At 39.9% G+C, this 20526-nt stretch overlaps 1 protein-coding gene across 1 annotated transcript in view; it reads left to right on the top strand.

The window, feature by feature from the left end:
• The window catches only part of PRKCA (protein kinase C alpha), a 159964-nt gene that overhangs the window by 123442 nt on the left and 15996 nt on the right, over positions 1-20526 (top strand). Inside the window, exons 9-13 of the mRNA XM_055727561.1 lie at positions 12956-13099; positions 13897-14070; positions 16965-17056; positions 18675-18737; positions 19229-19367. Coding sequence (XP_055583536.1) covers positions 12956-13099; positions 13897-14070; positions 16965-17056; positions 18675-18737; positions 19229-19367 — 612 coding nt within the window. The remainder of the gene's footprint in view (positions 1-12955; positions 13100-13896; positions 14071-16964; positions 17057-18674; positions 18738-19228; positions 19368-20526) is intronic.

Below are 20526 nucleotides of genomic sequence, written 5' to 3'. Positions count from 1 at the left end.
AAAAAAGGAGTCATGGAACCTCAGCTGATACAGTGTGCCTTTCCTTTGGAAAGAGTTAGTGAAATGAATGCTGCCTTCTCATGGCAAATGGAAAATGGTGCATCTTTAATTGGAAAGATACTCATGGAACTTTAAATCACTTCCACAGATCAAATAATGCTCATGTTCACTGTATATTTATATATATATAAATTTACATAATATAGCATGCATGGTTTATGATATAATATACACCATATATTGCTATATGTTAGTTGGAGTATACTATATCATAAGAGGTATTACCCATATGCACAGATGCTCTGATACATGACATACCACTTCACCTGTTTAATTCCCATTTTACTTCTTTCACTAACCACCACATCACATAATTACTGCCATAAAAGATATATATCAGCATTGCAAACGTACATGTATGGACTTTTTATTTGCATGTATCTCTAACAAATTGTCTTGCTTTATTAGGGCAAAGGTTACTGACACAAATCACACTTTCAGTTTCACACATTCATTAAATTTTAATTTAGATTGTAACTTGAAGGCCCTGTGCTGTAAACTGTTTTAAGAATCTAAGGTTATTGAAGCCGTTATCATCTTCAAATAGTATTTTTACACTGTAAGTTGATCTAGAGCAGTTTACATGTTATAGCTCAGAGCTTAGAATTCTTAGAATTTAAAAATCAGATTTCATTTTTGAAGAGTTGTTTATATTATAATGCATGATTTTACCAAACGATTTAATAGTGAATGATAAAAACAAAGAATAAGACTATTTGTCAATTGCCAAATATTTCCTAACACAGTAATCATTTGTCATGCAATCAGTAACTTATTTTTTCTTAACCTTGATTCTTTATCTGGTATCTTTATCTCAGAAAAGCCTGTACAGAAGAGGACTGCCCTTCCTCAATCCTTTACACCTCTGCTTATTTGAAAGTAAAACCACACAGTGGTTTCATTGATGAAACTTGTTTAATGCAGGGAAGTTGCAAGTTTCTCTGTTTAAATGTATTTTAAACCAGAGCAAAAGCTACCCTGAAAAAATGCATCTGGGGTAAATACAAAGTTACATCTAACACCGTGTTGTCACTTCATTGTAAAACCCAGACCCTGAAGTGCGCTGATATAAACTGACCAAAGTCTGTGGTCAATTCGTGTTCTCACCATAGGAGTGCACCTAAAAAAAGAGCTGAACAGTTTCCTACAGCTGCTGCTCCATGGGCAAAATTCGTACTTAGGCCTTGTGAATTATAAACATGAATTCCAACAAAGTAAGTTGCACTCTGTTCTGATGTGAAGAGGAGACTCAAGACTTCTCTTTTTCTGATGGGAAAAAAAAATGCTTCCTCGTTTATTGTCTGTCTTTTCTCTCTGAATGATAACAAATGCCCATTCTGCTTGCTGCTGACAGTGACTTAGCATCACTAACCTAAGCTCAGAAGCGTCACTGCATGCTGCATTCTGCATGCTAATCGCCACTGACGTTAGCATGTCTTTGGAAATAATTTTGTAAGTAATCAGTTTATGTGGGACTGCTGGGGAGGTTGTGTTCCCAAGTTTACAAGATTGGAATTGAAAGGAAACAGCAGGAGCAGAGGAAGAAGGCAGGCTGTGTTCCTGAGGATAATGTGACACTTCTGAGCTAGAAACCAGTCAAAATGTACAAAAATTATTTTATCGTGGCAAATTTGAGAATGCTGTGAACAAGGTCAAACAGTATAAATACTTGTTTATGAAATTATCAGATACTGAGAAGGATCCTGCATTTATGCTGCTTTTTTTTTTTTGCCAGCAAAGAGTATGTTTAAATAGATTATTTTCACAACGTCATGCAGAAAACACTTTCATCTTTGTGTGTGTGCTTGTGTGCGTTAAGTAATTCCATAGCACGTTAAGACTTGGATACAGAATCCCAAGGTTTTAAGATCAGTCCTGGTCTGCAGCTTTTCATGGCTGTGGTGGTTGATTGCAGGGATTTGTGCTGAGATCAAGTAGAACTGAAGTCCTTAAATATGAATTTAGAGCAGAATTTTATTATTCTTTTGTCCATATTGCAATGAGCGTTATCCTCAAAAGCAATTTTACATGCTAGGGTTTTTTATTACTGAAAGTTAGCATCCATTTGCATAATTAAAAAATAAAGGAGCATATATAAAAGCAATCCTTTTTTTTGACACTTAGGGATTTGCAGTTCTAGTATCACGTTTGGGGTTTTTTTTACCACTACCACAGGATATTTCTGCAAGAATTTTTGAATATTATTCCTAGGCAGCCTCTTTAATTACATTTCATCTAGTTAGACACTGCTCTGTTGCAGGGGGTAGCATGTTTGGCAATAAAGGCAGAAAACAAAGTAGACTCAGGTGGCCACAGGATTATTAAACAGATTAAACATATTGACAGTGCCAAATGGGTAACTGGAAACTCTTCCCTCTCCAGATTTCACTGCTTACAGCCAGATATCCGTTGTCCAGGGCAATATCCCCTGGAACTGCTGTTTGTAGGATACACACATCCCTTTTCAAATTAGTATCGTTCATAGTCATTTGACTTCATTGTCTGCATTTTCTAGGGCTCATGGTTACCTCAGTCGTGTGCCTGGAAAATCTGGGAAGTTTTTTAGAAATCATGTATTTATGTACTTGACACAGTTTTGACTTCTATGCAGCAACACAGAAAAAAAATATTTAAAAAAAATATTGAATAGGGAATGTGATTATAAACCCCCCAAATAAGCAGCTCCATTGAGATGCTGTATGGTATATTAAACTGTTGTATTGTCCTTTAGGATTCTCTTATTGCCTTTATCCCAAGTAAACATCCATTTAACATAATGTTGAGCTTGAGAAAATCATTTCTCCTCGGAGGAGAATCCACGAGGGGTCAGTAAAGAACACAGAATAGCTCCCAAAGCTGCAAGCAAGCTCTGGCAAAGTCCTGAAAGAAATGAAATAATGCAAATCGTTTGTTTGTATATACGTAGAAAGATACAAACCTGTTAGATGAAACCGCTCTTTTGATAATATTCAGTATGCTGCTTTTCATACAGCCCTTCATTTAAGGCTTTTATCTGGCACTGATGCTAATTTTTGCTCTGATCGAATTATTTCATAATTTGCAGCTGTAAAAGTGAGTGCTGCCTCTGCTCACCTCTGTGTTGCTCAGTTTATCTCTGCCATTGGGTGCCTCATGAATTCTGTAATTACCTGCCTTTCTGCCTCCGTTGTGCCCAGCTTTATGTGCTAGGCGAGAGAAACGGACCTCTGCAGCAATCTCCCAGGCACTAAGTGGAATTATCTCATGAATTTTGTGAGCCTGCAAGGTGTTAGAAGAGGCATGGGTTCCAAACACACAGCTCCTGGTAGGATTAGACAAAGTAACTCAGTCTTACTAATCATCCAGAATTCATTGTGGGACGCAATGCTATTTGTAACCCAGGTTAGCTCGTGGACACTCGATGTCAGCGTTCCTACGTGATGAGCAAAGCAGTACAGCACGTGCGTGGGCTTCAGGAAGGGGGTCCTGTGTCCTAGGACATGTTTTCTGCAAAAAGGCATTTTTAATCCTTTTCACATATGGCACAAACGTTTTTATAGGCAGATCCTTTAAATAAATTTGCTATTACTAACCAAAAAGGTAAATATGACACAGGTTTAAGGGGAGGAGGAGAGGAAATGATGAGGGGAAAGGTAAATTAAAGACATAAAATAGTCCATATTTAACTGCCAGGTACAGTTTTATCACCCTCCCCGTCTGCATTTGTATGAAACATCCTGTTTGCCTTCATGCCTTTTTATTAGCAATGGGCACGATGGGAAGTTTTTTTCCTAGCTATTTTTTCAATAACTATTTTAGCTATTGAAGTAAAAATGCACTTTCATTTTTAGATACTGCCTTTTTTTGTGAATTACATCATAGTTCACCACAGTGATATTGCCGTCGTGAAAAGAAACCTGAGTGCACATGAACAGCTTTCTGCTTATTTGCATCTTTTCAGTGTTCTCCTTGCTGCAAAGAAGTCTTGCTAGAATATAATTTCACCAGGGGAATGCACAGCTGAAAAACAGTCTGTGTAAACCTCACGAAGCCTGGATAATGGCCGTGGCATGGTGCATCCCCTGGTACGGTGGGTCTTGCTGTATTGCAGTGTCTTGCGTAGGCATCGTCAGTCTGCTGCAGGCTAATCCCAGAGTGCTGCTTTCTATATGGGTGAATATGTGTCTATACAGGCGTTAGTGCAATGCAGTTCCGTAATTTAGTTCATTAGTTCGTTTGCCCTTGAAAGAAACAAATAGGAATCAGGGAGAATGCGCAGTAAGATGAGGAAAAGCCATGTGTTGCCACCTTCTTCAGAAGCATTTAAGCCAAGGAAAGAACAGAAACGGTCTCTTCTGTTACGTTTCTTGGGTAATCTAATGCCAAAGCATCTCCCCAGATTGCTCAGCACAGGTTTTGTAGGGAAACAGGTAAAATGGCCAAGGAAGTTCCTTCCCTCTGGTGACCTGCAACAGCAGAGACATGAGCTGGGACTGGACCAAGATGTGACACTGGTGCCACCCCCTCTGCGCTCAGAGCTGCTAAACCATCCACAGCTTAGGCTCGAACTTTCTCTTTCCTCTGTTGTTTCCATGACTACAGAACTCCCCGCTAATGAATTATAAGCTTGCATTAGGTTATGGTATTAAGCTTAAAACTCAGCCTGGTGAAGAATTAGGTCTTGCTGGGGCTCAGAAATGGGCTCTTCTCATTTCAAATTCTCAGCATCCTGATAATTGAGTTGTATAAACCAGGAAATTGATAGTCCTTTATAGCATCTATAATTACATGGAATTGGAAATGCAATAATGTAAGAAACAAGCTGCCACAATGATGGAGAACTTTTCAGTGAATGGGAGGGTTTTTCCTCCAGATTTTGACTTGAAATTTATTGGATTTATTTACTTTATTAAAGGCTTGCTAATGGCTCAACTTGTTGATCAAAATCCCCACTGAGCTTTCATGACTGGAAACCTGAATAGGGCTTTTTTTTCTCCTTCCTTGAGACTTGGCTAAATTATTTCAGTTTCTCCTTCTCACATCCTTAGGATGAGTTTTGCCAGTTCTGTCAGTGACATTTTCTATGGTTTGTCTCAGATCTGAGCTGCTCTGATGCTTCTTGCGGAGCATCCAGGTAGCGACAGACAGAACTGAGCATTAATTTCACACTTGCAGCCGAAGCCTCCTGGGCTGTAATAGCGAAACTGGAATGTTACTGTTCAGACTGTTCCTTTCCTCACTTCTCACCACGCCTTTTGCTTGCTTTTTTTTTTTTTTTTTTTTTTTTTTTTATGTGTTATGCAGAGTGTTACATGCAGCTCTGCTATGGCTTTGGGTTAATTTAAGAATTAGGAGCAGAAACATTGGGAGCAAGGCAGACTAGCATGAGATGGCTGGTTCCATCACCAGTGACATTTGAAGAGTGTGTTGGGCCCTAGCAAAGACCTGGTGAGAACTTGTTGCAGCATGAGAGGCAGGACTTTTGTAGAGTTTTGCAGAGGGGTTGAATTGTGGCCAGAGGACATTCCTGCTCCACGGATCCCAAGAAAGTCTCGGGAGCCAAAATAAAGCCTGCTTAGTCAGCCCTTAGATTTCTGACCCTCGTGCTGTCACCATCGTGGGTTTTTGCAGCGGCGACTGGAGCCAGTGCTGCTCTCTGTCGTTCCACCCTTCGTGTGCTATTTACAGCTGAGTGCGACTGTATGGGCAAAGCGGTGGGTGCTGGGAGGAACCTGCCGTAGAGGAGGGGAGAGGATGCTGGTGTGTGATGTGCGGCAGCGCTGTGAGTCTGGAGGAGGCTCGGCTGCCGGGAACAAAGCTCTCCCTTTCATTTCTTTTCCCGGCAGGTGTCAGCGGAGCCAATAAGTAACAGATGAAATGTGGCGATAAACCCGCTGCTTCCAAACCGCGGTTGCGTGTGCTGTCTGTGTCTATACCTCCACACACGTGATGGGGATTCAGTGTTGTTGTTAAATATTTTTTTCGTTTATCACTTTCTCCTCTTGAAAATTTGTTACCAATAGATATCCATGCTGGGCATCTGTGAACTTGCTAAGAGCGAGTTGCCTTGGCAACCGAAAAGTGCATCCTCTAGTGACTGCAGTCGCCAGGCCTTTTGTTGGCTGGAATATTTTTCCGCGGGAATTGATGTGGGTTTCTCCCTTCTGAAGCTGTGCTTGGGGGTGGCAGGGGGTGGCCGCAAGTTTGGGCAGTTTGGGAATCCAGCGCTTCTTTTTCTGTATGGGAACAAAGCTGAATGTTGCAAACAGCAACAGGGGAGGAATAATGAAGGTGAGCATTACAAGGTGTTAAAGCACTAACATCGTGATATGCAGCTGGTTCCCCTAAAGAGACTGAGGGTGGGAAAGTGAATTGGGTAGATTTTTTGGAGGTTTAATTTCTTACAAGTTTTATTTATTTATTGGCTAATGGGAAAAATTACCAGTTTCATCTTTTTGCTCCGTAGGTAATAACTGGAGGGCAGAAGAGCCAATGTTCAGATATGTTCCAATTTGTTGTTTTGTCCTATTAGGTTGTCTTCACAGTAAAAAATCAGAAAGAAAGTTTTGAAAAGACTCGATGAGAACTTTACTGCAGTGGAAAATTGAGTGCAATAATGATTACTATTCCCTAAATCATTTCTTTTTCTTCTTTGCATCACACTTCTGATCTTTGCATCACACTTCTGATTAGGTTTTGGAAGTCTTCCCCCCCCCCCCCCCCCCCCCCCCCCCATATCTAATTAAAAGAACAATTGTTACACTTAGATTAAAAAAAAAAAAAAAAAGGAATTATTTTTACAGCAAAACCTGAGATAGCTTTTCCAGAAAGCGCACACCAAATTCCAAGAGCGTCTCCCATGTAACACACTGTAACTTCTGTAACACTCCATGGAGAAGCAAATCGGGGCTGAATATATAAAGTGTGTCTCACCTGTGGTTTCAGGGTAAAAGAACGGGCCGAGATAAGGTGCGTCCAACCCAAAGGAAGTAAGATGATGTGCATGTCTTGTTTTCTCTTTGGATTAACTCTTCTGCTACCAGTGCAGACTAATTTACCTTTAACGAACTGTTTTCCTGGTTTGTTTGCTGCAAGCTGGCTTCGTTGTAACAATACTGTGTTTTTATTGAAGATATTAAGCCAAGCAGTCGGATTGTAAATTGAAAATTAATCCAAGGCCTGAAATGCCATCTTCAACTTCAGCAAGTTAGAATATCTATAAAAAAATAAAGGTGAATTCAAGTAGAATTCTGCCATTTTCAACTTTAGTCATGGTAGGAAGAAGCAAAATATCATTGCTCTTTTCTAATAAGCTTTTATGAATCATTTGAATTTATGTCCCTTCTGTAGCTGCAAAACTGGTTTTGCGTCAGGAATCTGGAAGAGTGTGTTGGTTGCATGGCATTTTCTCTCTGCAGTGTTCATGGCATATCAGATGTAAAACTTATGGCAGAGCTCAGTAAGAGCACGTTAAAATGTTTTATGTTCTTGAGCTCATGAGAGTACACTAACATACGCTGCAGCTGGCTGTGGGCACACAGAAATTAGAATTCCCATTTTTGCGCTCTGCCTCTACAGCTGCTAAAAGAAGATTTGTAAGTATTACAGTCACTGGACGCTACGTTAGACTAATCTGAATAAAAGTAGTTCTTTGTTGTAAAAGAGTTTGTGGAGAATTTAAAGCAAGCTGAGGCATTCCTGCTATTGTAAAAAAAGAAAACAAGCATAAAACACCCTAATATATAAAATCAGTTAAATGAACTGTGATATTTGTAATGATGTAAGAACGAGTAGGTCCCAAAATAATACGGAATATTTTAAGTAAATCTGCTTTTTATGAAATATGCTTTCCTCTAAGCCAGCAAGCAGTAGGCTGTGGTTCTGGTGAGCTCTTCCTCCTTTCAGACCCACCTCTCTGCCTGGTCCAGGTGTTTTCCATATTCCTCCTTTTTTCTAGCTATATCCAACCGTAAGAAAACCTGATCCTCTTCAAAGTTTGTTTAGATAAATACCTGAGAAAATACATTTTTGGGGCTGTTTATAAGGCTAGAGCTTGAAGAGAGAATGATGGCTCTGTGCAAGATCGAGAAAGATCTGGACACCATTTAACAGCTTTAGGGCACAAGACATCTGCCTGTGGTGTCACATCAGGTGCCCTGACCTGTGTATGTCCCAGTTCCAATGCCCTGCTCTTCAGTTTTGTGTGTGTGAAGCTCTCCATCACAAACTGCTGTCCTTACACGCAGTTTCTCTAGCCAGCAGAGCCCCGCGTCTCTTCATTCCTCTGTGGTTAGTTGAAACAGCATCCCCAGGAGCTCTGGAAATCACTTCTATCCAATATCTGTCCTATTTTTAGTTCTTAAGTTGGTCTTAACAGAGCACAAGCCTCAAACAGATTCTCTTCCCTTCTAATAAACAGTAAAGCTATTCATCGTGGGCAATCCTGGATGCAGAGGTGACGTGAAAGTGATGCTGTGTGGTTTTACATTTCATTTTTTCAAATTAAAATGCACCAGTAATGTAATGTTTTCTCTAGTATATTTATTTTTATTGTGCTCCTCTCCTTGACTGCATTTTAACAGTAGTTTTATTTTGTACTTCCCCATCTGAAGTATCTAAAATATATAAATTGTACTTTATGTGAAAAAACAACGTCCCACATGTTGAGGTATTAAAAAAACAGAGGAAAAGCGGTTTTCTAGCAAAATATGTTTAGCAAGTTATTTCCCATGTGGGACATAGTAAGAAATTAACATTGCTGTGTGTGAGGAAAGTTTGCAAGTCATCACATTGTATAGAATGTCATTAAACAGCTCCAGTGGGCACAGCCAACTAAATATTCACCCAGCGGGTGAGGGGAAGGCTCACGCAGGTGACAGGAAACCTGCGAAGTGGCCACAGCATGTGGGTGGATGGGGTCTGCTCCACACGCACACTGAGCTCAGCACATTTCGGATGTGTTTGCTCCAAACCTTTGCTAAATCTGGTAAGCAAATGCTTGTTTCCCTGTATCTTCACCCATTGCTTGCAATAAGGCACAACATTCGTCCACTGTAGATTTTCTGTAGTTTAATGTAAAGCAATGTTGATACTTGACGACATTTCCTAATCTTTTAATCATAACTATAAATCGTCAGTTGAGTTTCTGAAATACTTCTGTCTTGCCCCATATTCTGGGTTAGGCTCTGCGGTAAAGGGGTAAGGTTAAAGCCTTTCCTTAAATCCATCAACATCAATTGTTAGTGACGATTTGTGACATTTCTGCTGAGTGTAGAAACTTCCATGCAGCGTGTAAGTGATGTTTTGGTTTGGGTTTGTACTTCAGGATGAATTGAAAAACACGGAATATACACAGCAGCTAATTCTCGAAGATGGGTATTAAGTACTAGATCTTTCAGGATTTATTTCATAAAGATGTCTTACCGTCCCATCAAAATCTTGATGGCACATGTAACATCTGTAATGGCTTGACCATGTTTACCTAATTTTATTTCCATGCCCATAGCCTAATTCTGTTCCAATAGCTCTGGAAAGTTTTTTTAAGTAGTACTAAGACAACAAAGTGATATGCCTGAGGCTAAGTCATAATCAAAACATGTTGCGGTAGTATTTTGGGAAGATCTTAATGGATCATCTGTGAAATGTTTTGTTTTGGATTATTACTGTTTCTTTTTTTTTTTTTTTTTTTGCCTCCCAGTATATGTTTGCCAGTGTTGAAATTCCGACTATACTTTCAGTAGGTCCTGAAGCCAAAAAGCAGTAAAAGGAATTCACATGCTAAATGTGAAAAACTTTTATTGGCGTGCTCATGAACAACACCAACAAGGGTTGGTGGCCCTGTTGAAGGGAAATGGGGACCTCTGATAAGGTGGTGACAATTTAATCAGGTCATTAGGCCGTTCCCCTTTGGGTCCGTGTGCTTTCATTGAGTCAGCCTGGTCGCTGTTGAGCATTTCATGGATGCCACATTCCTGTATTTCCTTATAGACGGTTTGCAGCAGTGTTCTCTCTTTACACCTACCACCGCCGGGGCTAACGCACGGAGCTAGCTCAGCACCAGCGAGGTGATAACCAGGATCGGCGGCTTCCCGTCAGGATAAGGGCAGGCAGATAAGCTCCCGCCTGCCTTAGCCATCCACCCGCAGCAGATGGCACAGAAGCCCACCTGACCAAACAGCAGGCGCCTGATGTTCTCCTTAAAAATTTACTGTATGAAAAAAGAAATTACCAAACTGAGAGTGACATCTAATTCAAAAAAGATAGAAAATGGAAGTAAAAGGAGCATGTCTCTGTTGCTCTTTGAATCCAAGGGTTTTCTTGGAGGGCACAGGGAGGCCTTGGCTTGGTTCTCTGATATTATTTCAAGGCGCCGCCGTCAGATGCTGACAATTTTGTCTCGCGTGTGTTTGATCGCAGCGAGCGCGGTGCTTTCGGCTCCGGGAGCCGGCAGAGGGCACAGGAGCCTGCTGACGGATCTGCCACTCTTCTCTTGTGGAAAATCTGCTGATAGCCCCGAGCCTGGGGTGGCAGAAAGCACCCCCTGCCCGAGCGGCAGGTTTGTACCCAGAGACACAATCTGCCTTGGAACAAAATGCAGTTTGTTGTTTCGAGTGATACATTTTTCAAACAGGCTGCCAACAACCTACCCAGGGGGTTTTAAGTGTAAGAAATAAAGCCAGTGTTTTCCACTCAGTGCCTGATTTCGATCTCCATTACTGGGTGAAAAGGCAGATACTGAAATTCCTTCTTGTATCAGAAAAGCAGGTTCTGTTATCTGAGACCCCATATGTGAGAGCATCACAAAGACCTGGCCAGCAAAGCTGCTCCTTTAAACCACTCACCCCCTACAAATAAAGGATATTAGGATTTTTCTTTTTTAACTTGTTCTGCTTATGGCTCAGTCTTGTATTGTGGCCTTGAAAGGAGCTTTGTCCCGACAAAGAGGGCCATTGCAGACCCTGGATTTGTGCCAGCAGCCGGATCTGCTGCAGGACCATCCCTTGCAGGATCAGGGACTTTAGGCTGACTCCCAGGACTGGCTCTTCCTAAACATTTGCACAGCACATGATCATGCTTAGCATCTCCAAGTGCTGCTTTCATGCCAGGAAGTAATATTAGCGATAGCAGAAATTCCACGTTTTAATCTGTATTACAATCCAAACCAAACATACACACACAAAAAAAAATATATCTAAACTCCCCAAATTCATATCCCTGTGGCAGGTATGAGGCTTCCTGCATTTCTAAAGTTGCAGGAAGAGTCATCCAATCTGAATGTGCTTTTCAAGTGATGTGTGGTTATTTTATCAGATGATTACTTGACATTACTGCCTGCAGTAGCAGAAGGCTGGAGTCTATGAATTGAGTCACCCCTTTCAATCATCAAGTTTTAAACTTGTCTGGGGAGGGGAAAGTTTTTATCTTCCAGTTTGCAATGAGCTGCCAAAGGTGTATGCGGGACCAGGCTTTGGAGGTGATTTATTGTGTGACTTTGAATAAACTTTAACTTCTATAATTTTCTTTATCTGCAAAACAGTGATAATGCCGTAGAAACACAGAACGGTTTGAGTTGGAAGGGACCTTAAAGATCATCTGGTTCCACCCCCCTGCCCTGGGCAGGGACCCCTCCCACCAGCCCAGGTTACCCCCAGCCCCGTCCAGCCTGGCCTGGGACACTGCCAGGGATGGGGCACCCACAGCTGCTCTGGGCACCCCGTGCCGGTGTCCTGCCACCCTCACAGGGGAGAATTTCTTCCTAATATCTCACCTAAATGTCCCCTCTTTCAGCTTAAAACCATTCCCCCTTGTCCTGTTGCTGCATGCCCCTTTCTCATCAGCCCCTTTAGGTACTGGCAGGCTGCTCTAATACGCAAACATTGTCCTTTTGCGGTGCAGTGAGAAAAGTATTTATCCTTAAATGTCAACCATATGTCAATGGCACAAAGTAAATTAACCATATTAGAGGTTATTTACGAGACCAAGACACTGGATAGATGGGGGGAAAGCAGTTCTATCCTAAAGTATTATTAAACCTTCTTGGTTTTGCTTCTGCTGGTATATGGGATTATTTTGAGAAAAAGAGGGATATTATGTTGTAGCCCGCATTATCTTTCGGTGAGTCTTACTTTTTTCTCTCTTGTTAACTTTGAGATTTGAAGTGCAACTTACTTGAGCAATTACATGGTGTCTCATATGAAATACTGAGACTTTGTTGCAACCTTCTGCAAACCAGACTGTCTTGCCAAGGCAGAGCTTTTGTATGAAATATTTCCCTTCCTTCCTTTTCCAGATCAACACTTGATTGAAAATCAAAGTTGATTGTATTGCTAGTTTGAAAGTGGCCATGTTCATCTGCATTAATTCTCATGTGGTGTGTTGTTGGGTTTTTTTAATGTAGGTTATTTTTCTTAATGCATGTCAAAAATCTCCTAACTCTTGCTATGCAGTGACTTAAAAATTACATTTTAAAAGAGAATGTACTGAAGAGACTGTTTATGTCCTAAAATACCTTATGTAGAATCTAGCATGGTATTTTTGGAAAGCATTTTTTGTATTTCAAAACAAAAGCACCAGATAAGCCTGCTTTTGGCATGAAAATAAGTGATTTTTTTTTTCCTTTGGCTTTGATTTTTGCTTTGGTTTTGCTCTTCTAACCAGATAAGTGTAGCTGCTTTTATCTGGTTATACATGAACACAGTTTTCCACTTTAATTCAGTAGTGTCAAAGTATCGTTGGAATGAGTCTTCCAAGTTGTGTCTGCGCAAATGTTGCTGTGCAGCCTTTCTCCTGGGAATGCCACCTCAGATAGGGTCATCTCCAATTGTGACCTCCACCCAGTGATCCCTTCTGGCAAGGAAACAGGCTGCTCTTCTTACTTTCCTATTTCTGTGTGTGTACGTGTGTGTATGTTCTTCAGAAAGCCAAACTTGGGCCAGCTGGTAACAAAGTCATTACTCCAACAGAAGACAAGAACTCAAGTGTGCCGTCCAACAATCTGGACAGGGTGAAGCTGACAGATTTCAACTTTCTCATGGTTCTTGGAAAGGGGAGCTTTGGGAAGGTAAGAATTCTTGATAACTATTCCACTCGCGTTGGTTTTTTTTTTGTTTGGGTTTTTTTTTTCTTTTTTTTCTTTTATTTTTCTTGAGGAAGAATGCATGACTAATTCTCCAAGAAGCCAATTCCAGAGCCAAAAGGCTGTGCATTTTGGAGGGAGGATTTCTCAACATGGAGTAGGGTGATTCCCTAAGGACTAGCAGGCTTCAGTCACATTTGGCAGTTTTTCTTGAAAAAAAATTTTAAAAGCCCTCAGACTGTTGGTCAGGATGTAAGAAACAGTTGGTGACTTTTAGATCCTCACTTCCCGGCAGTTTCAAGGAAGTGAAATCTACTTTTCTGGCTTTACTACCTAGGTCATTCTGCCAGTTCTGGAAGTCACCAGCATCAGTAGGGCTGAATATATAGGGAAAAACTAGGAGTAGCATATATATATGTATATTTGAAACCTCTTAGTCGAAAGAAGGGGTTGCTATTTTTCTGTCTGTTTGAACAACCACTTACGTGCTCAAGTACCCTTTACTGAAGTGTCCCCCAGGACTTAACATTTGAGCAACCCTTTGGCAGCGTGCCTGTGATTAACCAGAGGGGTTTGGCACAGGCTTTGTCTGCAATGACTGGTACAGCTCGTTGCAGTGGGTGAGTAATGACGATATTTTTGGAGTTTTGATCAAGTTAGTCTATACCAATAAAAAAAAAAAAAAAGCTGGATTGCCATCTATACAAATCTTCGGGCGTATGAGTCACCTTCCCTCCTTGGCAGCTAGGAATATTTTCACCCTGTTGTTTCTCTTTGCGCAGGTGATGCTGGCAGACAGGAAGGGGACAGAGGAGCTCTATGCAATAAAAATACTGAAAAAAGATGTGGTGATTCAGGATGATGATGTTGAATGTACAATGGTTGAAAAACGAGTCCTGGCATTGCAAGATAAACCACCATTCCTGACACAGCTTCACTCTTGTTTCCAAACAGTTGTACGTGAGCTCTGTCTTTCTTGTCACCTGGATGTTTTCCATATGGTCATGGATTTTATCCATTCCATGATATGTATTATCATGCAACGTATATATCATAGCTTCTGTGCATAGGAGATGGTAAAGAAGGAGATACCGCATGTAATTACCGCTAGTATTTTTAATATAAAACCTAGGTTTAAAGATTTTTCTTCATACACTAATTCAAGCAGAGCAGTGTGACAATTCATAAATTTAATAACGTGTGCTTTGCTGCGTCAGAGCCTTAAGCCCAGATCCCCAAACATTCCTAAATGCTTTTAAGGATCTGAGGATAGTACATGAAAAGTCTCAGTGGCTGTTACTGTATCGTGAGGTGATTAGTCCTCAATCAATGTTGATGAACTTAATTTAGTTTTCTGGCACCCCTTGGCACAGAGGAAAGCGTTGAGGGGTTTTTTTTAATTCTTATAAATACGTGAAGCGGCGTTTCCCCATCACGTTGCAAAACCTTTCCCAGGGACAGCCTGTGGGATGGCAGCACCGTGCCGGTCGCTTGGATGGCCTGGAAAGCTGCGTGGCAGGCAGCTGGCCTGGGTTTCGAGCGGCCATGGATACACCCTGGGGCTAGCGGCCTGGCTCCAGGTGTCCCGAGCTGGCTACAGGTATTTATTCACAAGAAACTGAGGCCCTTCCTGCCTCGCCTGGTAGCCGTCTTACAGCTAAGGCCTTGAACTGTGCCCCAGGGCTGGATTGTTACCTAACGCAGCGATGAAAGGACATACCTTGGTTTTCCACTCGACTATTCTATATCTTTTACCTCTTACACTGTTGATGGGTTTTAATCTAAAAAGAAGTGAACAACCAAGCAGCCGGTAGTTTGCAGTAATAACATCGCAACATTCCACAAACAAGCCACGTCACCCTTCTAGCATCTCACAGCATCATTCCCTGTGGTGTTAGAGGCATTTTCAAACTCCAATTAACGTCTGCCAGTCTCTGACAGAAAATGGACTGAATGCAACAGATCTGCAGACATAATTAATCACAAGAAAATGTGAATCTGGGAACTATTACATTTGGTAATTTTTGCTTTCTAAAATGTATTTCCTACCTCTACTTATAATATGAAGATGGTTGTAATAAGGTAAGAGATGTCCTAGTAGAAATAGTATTCTAGCTCCCTTTCATTCTTTATCTTTAGATAACTTCATTAGTAGCCAAAAAGCTTAGTCTCATCAGTAAATGAAAAAAACACTTTGTTTAATCTTATCTTTTGAGCAAGTACGTTTTAAATGTAAAATCTTAAAAGTACAAATGTCTAGTATTTTCTAGTTAAGGGGAATGAAAGAAAAAAATTGAGGGTTTTTAGTATTTACATTAACTTTTTATTTTTTTAATCATGTACAAAAGCAGTGGAGCTGCATAAAGGCCCAGATAAATCATTAACAGCTTTGCCTTTGCCTAATCTACTTAATGTTTTCCAAAGCATTGAGTAGTTTGTGCTTGGTGCTATGAAATATTCTGTGGGATTAATATTAGCTACAAAAATGAGAAATTGTATAAAGAGAAGAAAAGGCATAGACTGTATGACCATAGGAAAAATTACTAAATTTTGGTTAGTGCTTTTAGATGCAGGCTGCTATTGCCATGGATTTTACAATAAAGACAATTCATATAAAAATCTAAATTTTATAAATCCGTTCTGGCTAATTAAGCATTTTGCCCATGGCTGGTCTGTTGAGCCCAGCTTAGGAAATCACAGATTTTAAAGGTATGTTAATGTTTGAAATCTTAGTTATTGGATGATTGGAGACTTTCAATCAGTGCTGAAGGAAAGAGACTGAACCAGAGCATCTTAGTAACGAGTCTCTTTCTCATCAGAGTATTGGGTAGGAACTTTTGTACAGATACTTCAGGATAATGTTTCTGTCCAAAATATCTAAAGGAAAATCAGAGGAAGCCAAAAATATTTCTTCCATAACGGGGAGGAAGACTTTTAATGCATCTTGTACACTGTCTGGGTCATGTTGTAATGGCAGGTAGTAAGCTTGCCATGATATTGTCCACCAGAATTGTTAATGTTAGGTGGTCAAAATCTTCCACCCTAAGTCAAAGGTGTCTGTAGAGTGTAATCAACGTATTCTTACTGAAGTCACTTGGAAAAGCCCAGTCTTAGTCCTCTAAAAACTGGGAGACAGACCCACTCTTTTAAGTCTTATTGTCTGAAGGTCACTGAGTGGGAAAATACTACTTTTGAGTGCACTCAAATATGTTACGGTCACGTTTGCTTTGAGACAGCTGGATCTGGCCTTTAAATACCCTCACTGTGCAGGAAAACTCTCCCTCCAAAACAGTATTGCCATCTCCCGCTAGCTGAAATGTGTGCCTACAAGAAGTTAATTTAGTGTCACATGTAAAGGTTCCAGATACTTTTGTAAACCCTACAATTGTTTTTCTTCTTGCCTTCTTTTAATAATAATAAAAAAATATATTTATTTAATACCTGCCATCTTCCAAAGGAAAATTTATTAGGGAGGATTAGAAATGGTCTCAAAACAAGAATTTTCAACCATCTCCAATTTTCTTTTTAGAATTTTTTTTTTTTTAGAGAAATAGATTTTTCAGACAGAACTATATGTGGACAATTGTGGGAACCATTGTAGACAAATAATATATGAAATAACATCACTAAAATTAGTAAACGTAGGCAGATCTCATCAGTCATTTACTCTTGCCCGTTTTACAAAACATTCCACTTCCATTTCCTGATCTATAAATTTTGCCAGAATGTACAACCAGTCCTAATAATCTTAAAAGCTTTATAATAACATATTCGTGACTTTTTTGCTGATCAATGCATATCTAATATTTTCTCTAATGTATTTATGTGCATTTTTAATACTTTACCCTAGGACCGCCTGTATTTCGTTATGGAGTATGTGAATGGTGGTGATCTCATGTATCACATTCAGCAAGTAGGAAAATTTAAGGAGCCACAAGCAGTGTGAGTGTTCGTGTTTATGTATTTAAATCATGTCATCATCTGAATTTTACTGTCTTCTTCCCAGGTTCAGTATGAAGTCCAGGCTGGTGGGTTTTGAGTGTGTTTTTCTAAGGCCCCCAAAACCTGAAGTTTATGTCAAATATGTTGGTGGCACACATAGACCAAAGGTAGCTGTGCCTTTTTGTTCAAAAACACAGCACAAACAAAGGCATGCAATGTCTGCTTTAAAAGTGACAAGAATTTAAACAAGGCAACAGGAAATTAAAGATGTTACTTGGTATTCTGGTGTTTTTAGCACTGAATATAAAAAAAAAAAAAGTGGTTAGAACATTTCAGTCTGAATTAATGTTACAGGGAAAGGCAATACAAATAGGGTCAGCATTGCAATATAAATTACAGTTTATACGAGATAAATTCAGTGCATAGCTTATAAGAATTTCTGTGATCCTAGTTTTTTATAGAAGTTTTATTTGTGACGAGTTAATAAATTATTAGAAGTTGCTGATATACATGGTCCCTTTCAGGTAATTGTACATCTGACATATCAGTGAGCAGCTGATAATGAACTGTAGCATCTTCAAATGTGACTAGATCCATCAGTAACATTTTAGTCATGCTTATAACATCTCGTCATCATTTATTAGTGTTTCATAAATCATTTACCAACGAAACTTTAAAATCAAGTGTGACCAACTGTTCTAAGAATTCAGCTGAAATAATTTCTCATTTCGTTTTAAGTAATCAGGGCTTGTTTGAATAAGAGGCTTTCTAAATAGAAGCATTTGAGATATAAAACAAGATTTCAACAACTCGCTGAATATAAACTAGATGGTGGCAGATCATCCCTGACTCCCAGCTAATGTAACTTGCCAACACCCATTGAAAACTATGGTGCTTTATGACAGCTTACGCCTGTAGAGCATCTTCCAGCACACACGTTCCCAAACACCTCTGATCAAGTGTCAGAGCTGAGCCTTCCTCTCCCTTGTGCTGGCCTAAAAAATTAACCTCATCTTTAAATAATCCTCTTGCCTATATTTTGCACAGTTCCACAGCACCTGGATTCAACCATCCATCGATATTATGTATCTTTTAACTACATTCGGCAATTATATTTTATATGGTAATAATTTTAATTAGCTGTATGTAATGCATCCATTAACAGCCTGTATAAAGGAATACTATTTCTACAAATTATTTCATACCATGCGAATTGCAGTGTAAATTGAGCAGCATCCTGAACTCAGCATTGATATGTGAATAGAGATAATGACCTTTGCCGGCAGTTAGATCAGTGCAGCAAAATGCTGTGCCCCAGCTGCACCATTTTTTTGTGGTCTAGGGAGACATTTTCAATTTATTTTTTTTTTTAATTCTGCATTATTTTATCATCAAATACTCAAAATGTGTATGTTAAAGTCCGGTTGACATAAGGTGTCTTATGTAATCTGCCTGTAATATATATTCTTATACTTTAATATACATATACACACACTATATATTATATACTTAATATGCTATTATACAATCATTCCTCACCATGATGCATTTCCAAAATATTTTGTCTGAAGGAAATCATGAGGCAGTAAGAAATCTGTTGGGTTTTTTTTTCATACAGGTTCTATGCAGCTGAGATCTCAGTTGGGTTATTCTTTCTCCATAACAGAGGGATTATTTATAGGTGAGTATAATCTGACATAAGTAATTTCTGAACTGTTTTTGAAATCCCAGAAGGATCGGTTTCTTTAATGTTTCAGGGCATTTTTAAAACATTTTCTAAAAAGCAGTCACTGTAGCGTTCTTTTTGTTGTGAGCTTTCCCGACTTCTGTGCTCTGCCCAACTCAAATGAAAACTCTTGACGATGTAAAACATTATCTTGTGCATTCCTGTGGGATGCTTAATACTTGTATACGTTCTGAAGTCTCGGTGTGAGTGTGTTCATGGTCATGTACAACTATTTCTCCATTAATTGTCCCATTTCAGGACTTGTGGTCATTCTTACGTGTCCACAGTGAGGTGCCCAGCTCCCTGCAGGCTGTGGACTGCTGTCCCTGTGCACCCCTGTCCCCTCCGCCCCCAGCTGCAGATATTCCTCACCTGACCTCACAAGTAGCTAAGTTGGCCCTAGTTGATCCTAAACATTAACATTAAATTACTGTGATTCTTCATAGAGATCTGAAATTAGATAACGTGATGTTGGATTCAGAAGGACACATTAAAATTGCTGATTTTGGAATGTGCAAAGAACACATGTTAGATGGAGTAACAACCAGGACCTTCTGTGGCACTCCAGACTACATTGCACCAGAGGTAACTCCCTACCGTTTCATGAACCTTTCGGTCTCTCAGATGAAAATTGTCCCTACACAAATTTCACACCACCGATCTGGATGGCTGTAACTCTGGATACTCGGTGGATGGTACCATTTATACTCCTGCAGGTATTTTGAATAACTTGGTGAATCCATACGGTATTATCAGTAAGGCTTCACTATTTGACAAAATATCTAGTTGATAGAAAACCTAACTTTTCAAGTCATCTCTGCTTCCGATTTCGATCATACTAGCAAAAGACTGAAAAGCAGGATCACCACCTTATGGTTTTAAATTTGTAGCCTGGAAATGTTACTATGCTAAACTTTGTGCTTCAATTTGTGAAGCCATAGAGAGTTCATGGGTGTTGCTGAGGTTGTCAATGAGGTCAGCAAACATTTTATTGGGAGCAAACATAGCTTCATTAATGTATTTCTTCCTAGGTTCACACAGCTGCCAAAATATATAGATTTAAAGGATTGTTTGGCATTTTCAGGAAATCACAGATCCCTCATTGATTTTTGGGAAGGGACTCACAAGGTCTTGAAGCTTTTCGCTGACCTCCCTGCAAAACTATTGTAGTCTTTTCCAAGCCATGTCCTACAAATGGTACACAGGTGTCGGGAGTTCTTCATCTCAGGAAAGCTCCAGTCATTGAAAGCCTGAACAAAGCTGTAAGATCAGGGCTTGAATGGAGCTGACATCATAAATCCATAATTTGCCTAGGCTTTGCTGTGACCTGGTGACACCTATGCTGCGTCCGAGCCACTGAAAATCACACACAAACATGAATCTAACTGCAGAGGGTCTAAAATGGAAATCTGATCATGAGAAACACTGTTCTACTTTAAAGCACTGTGATAAATGCAAGCTTAGAGTTAAGATTTTTAGTCTGGATATGATTTATATTTCAATAGTTTAGGTATAAAACACTAAAAAAGAGCACATGTGGTGATTTGGAGTTGATTCAAATATATGAGTATTGAAATCTGGTATTTGTGCATACTGAGCTTTCAGGAGTCTTGATTTGTTTGGCTGCAAATTCAGTACAAGAGGCTGTATCCTGATCCAAGATTTTTCACTCTGCTTTTCGCTGAGTGCTGGGCAAGAGGCAGCTCTGGCTGGAACGTTTCTGGCTGTAATTGAATGTTTGTTG

This window comes from Falco cherrug, chromosome 1, assembly GCF_023634085.1.
Source record: "Falco cherrug isolate bFalChe1 chromosome 1, bFalChe1.pri, whole genome shotgun sequence".
Lineage (NCBI taxonomy): Eukaryota > Metazoa > Chordata > Aves > Falconiformes > Falconidae > Falco > Falco cherrug.
Note: the sequence above shows the minus strand (reverse complement) of the source record. Positions and strands in the feature narration are given on the sequence as shown.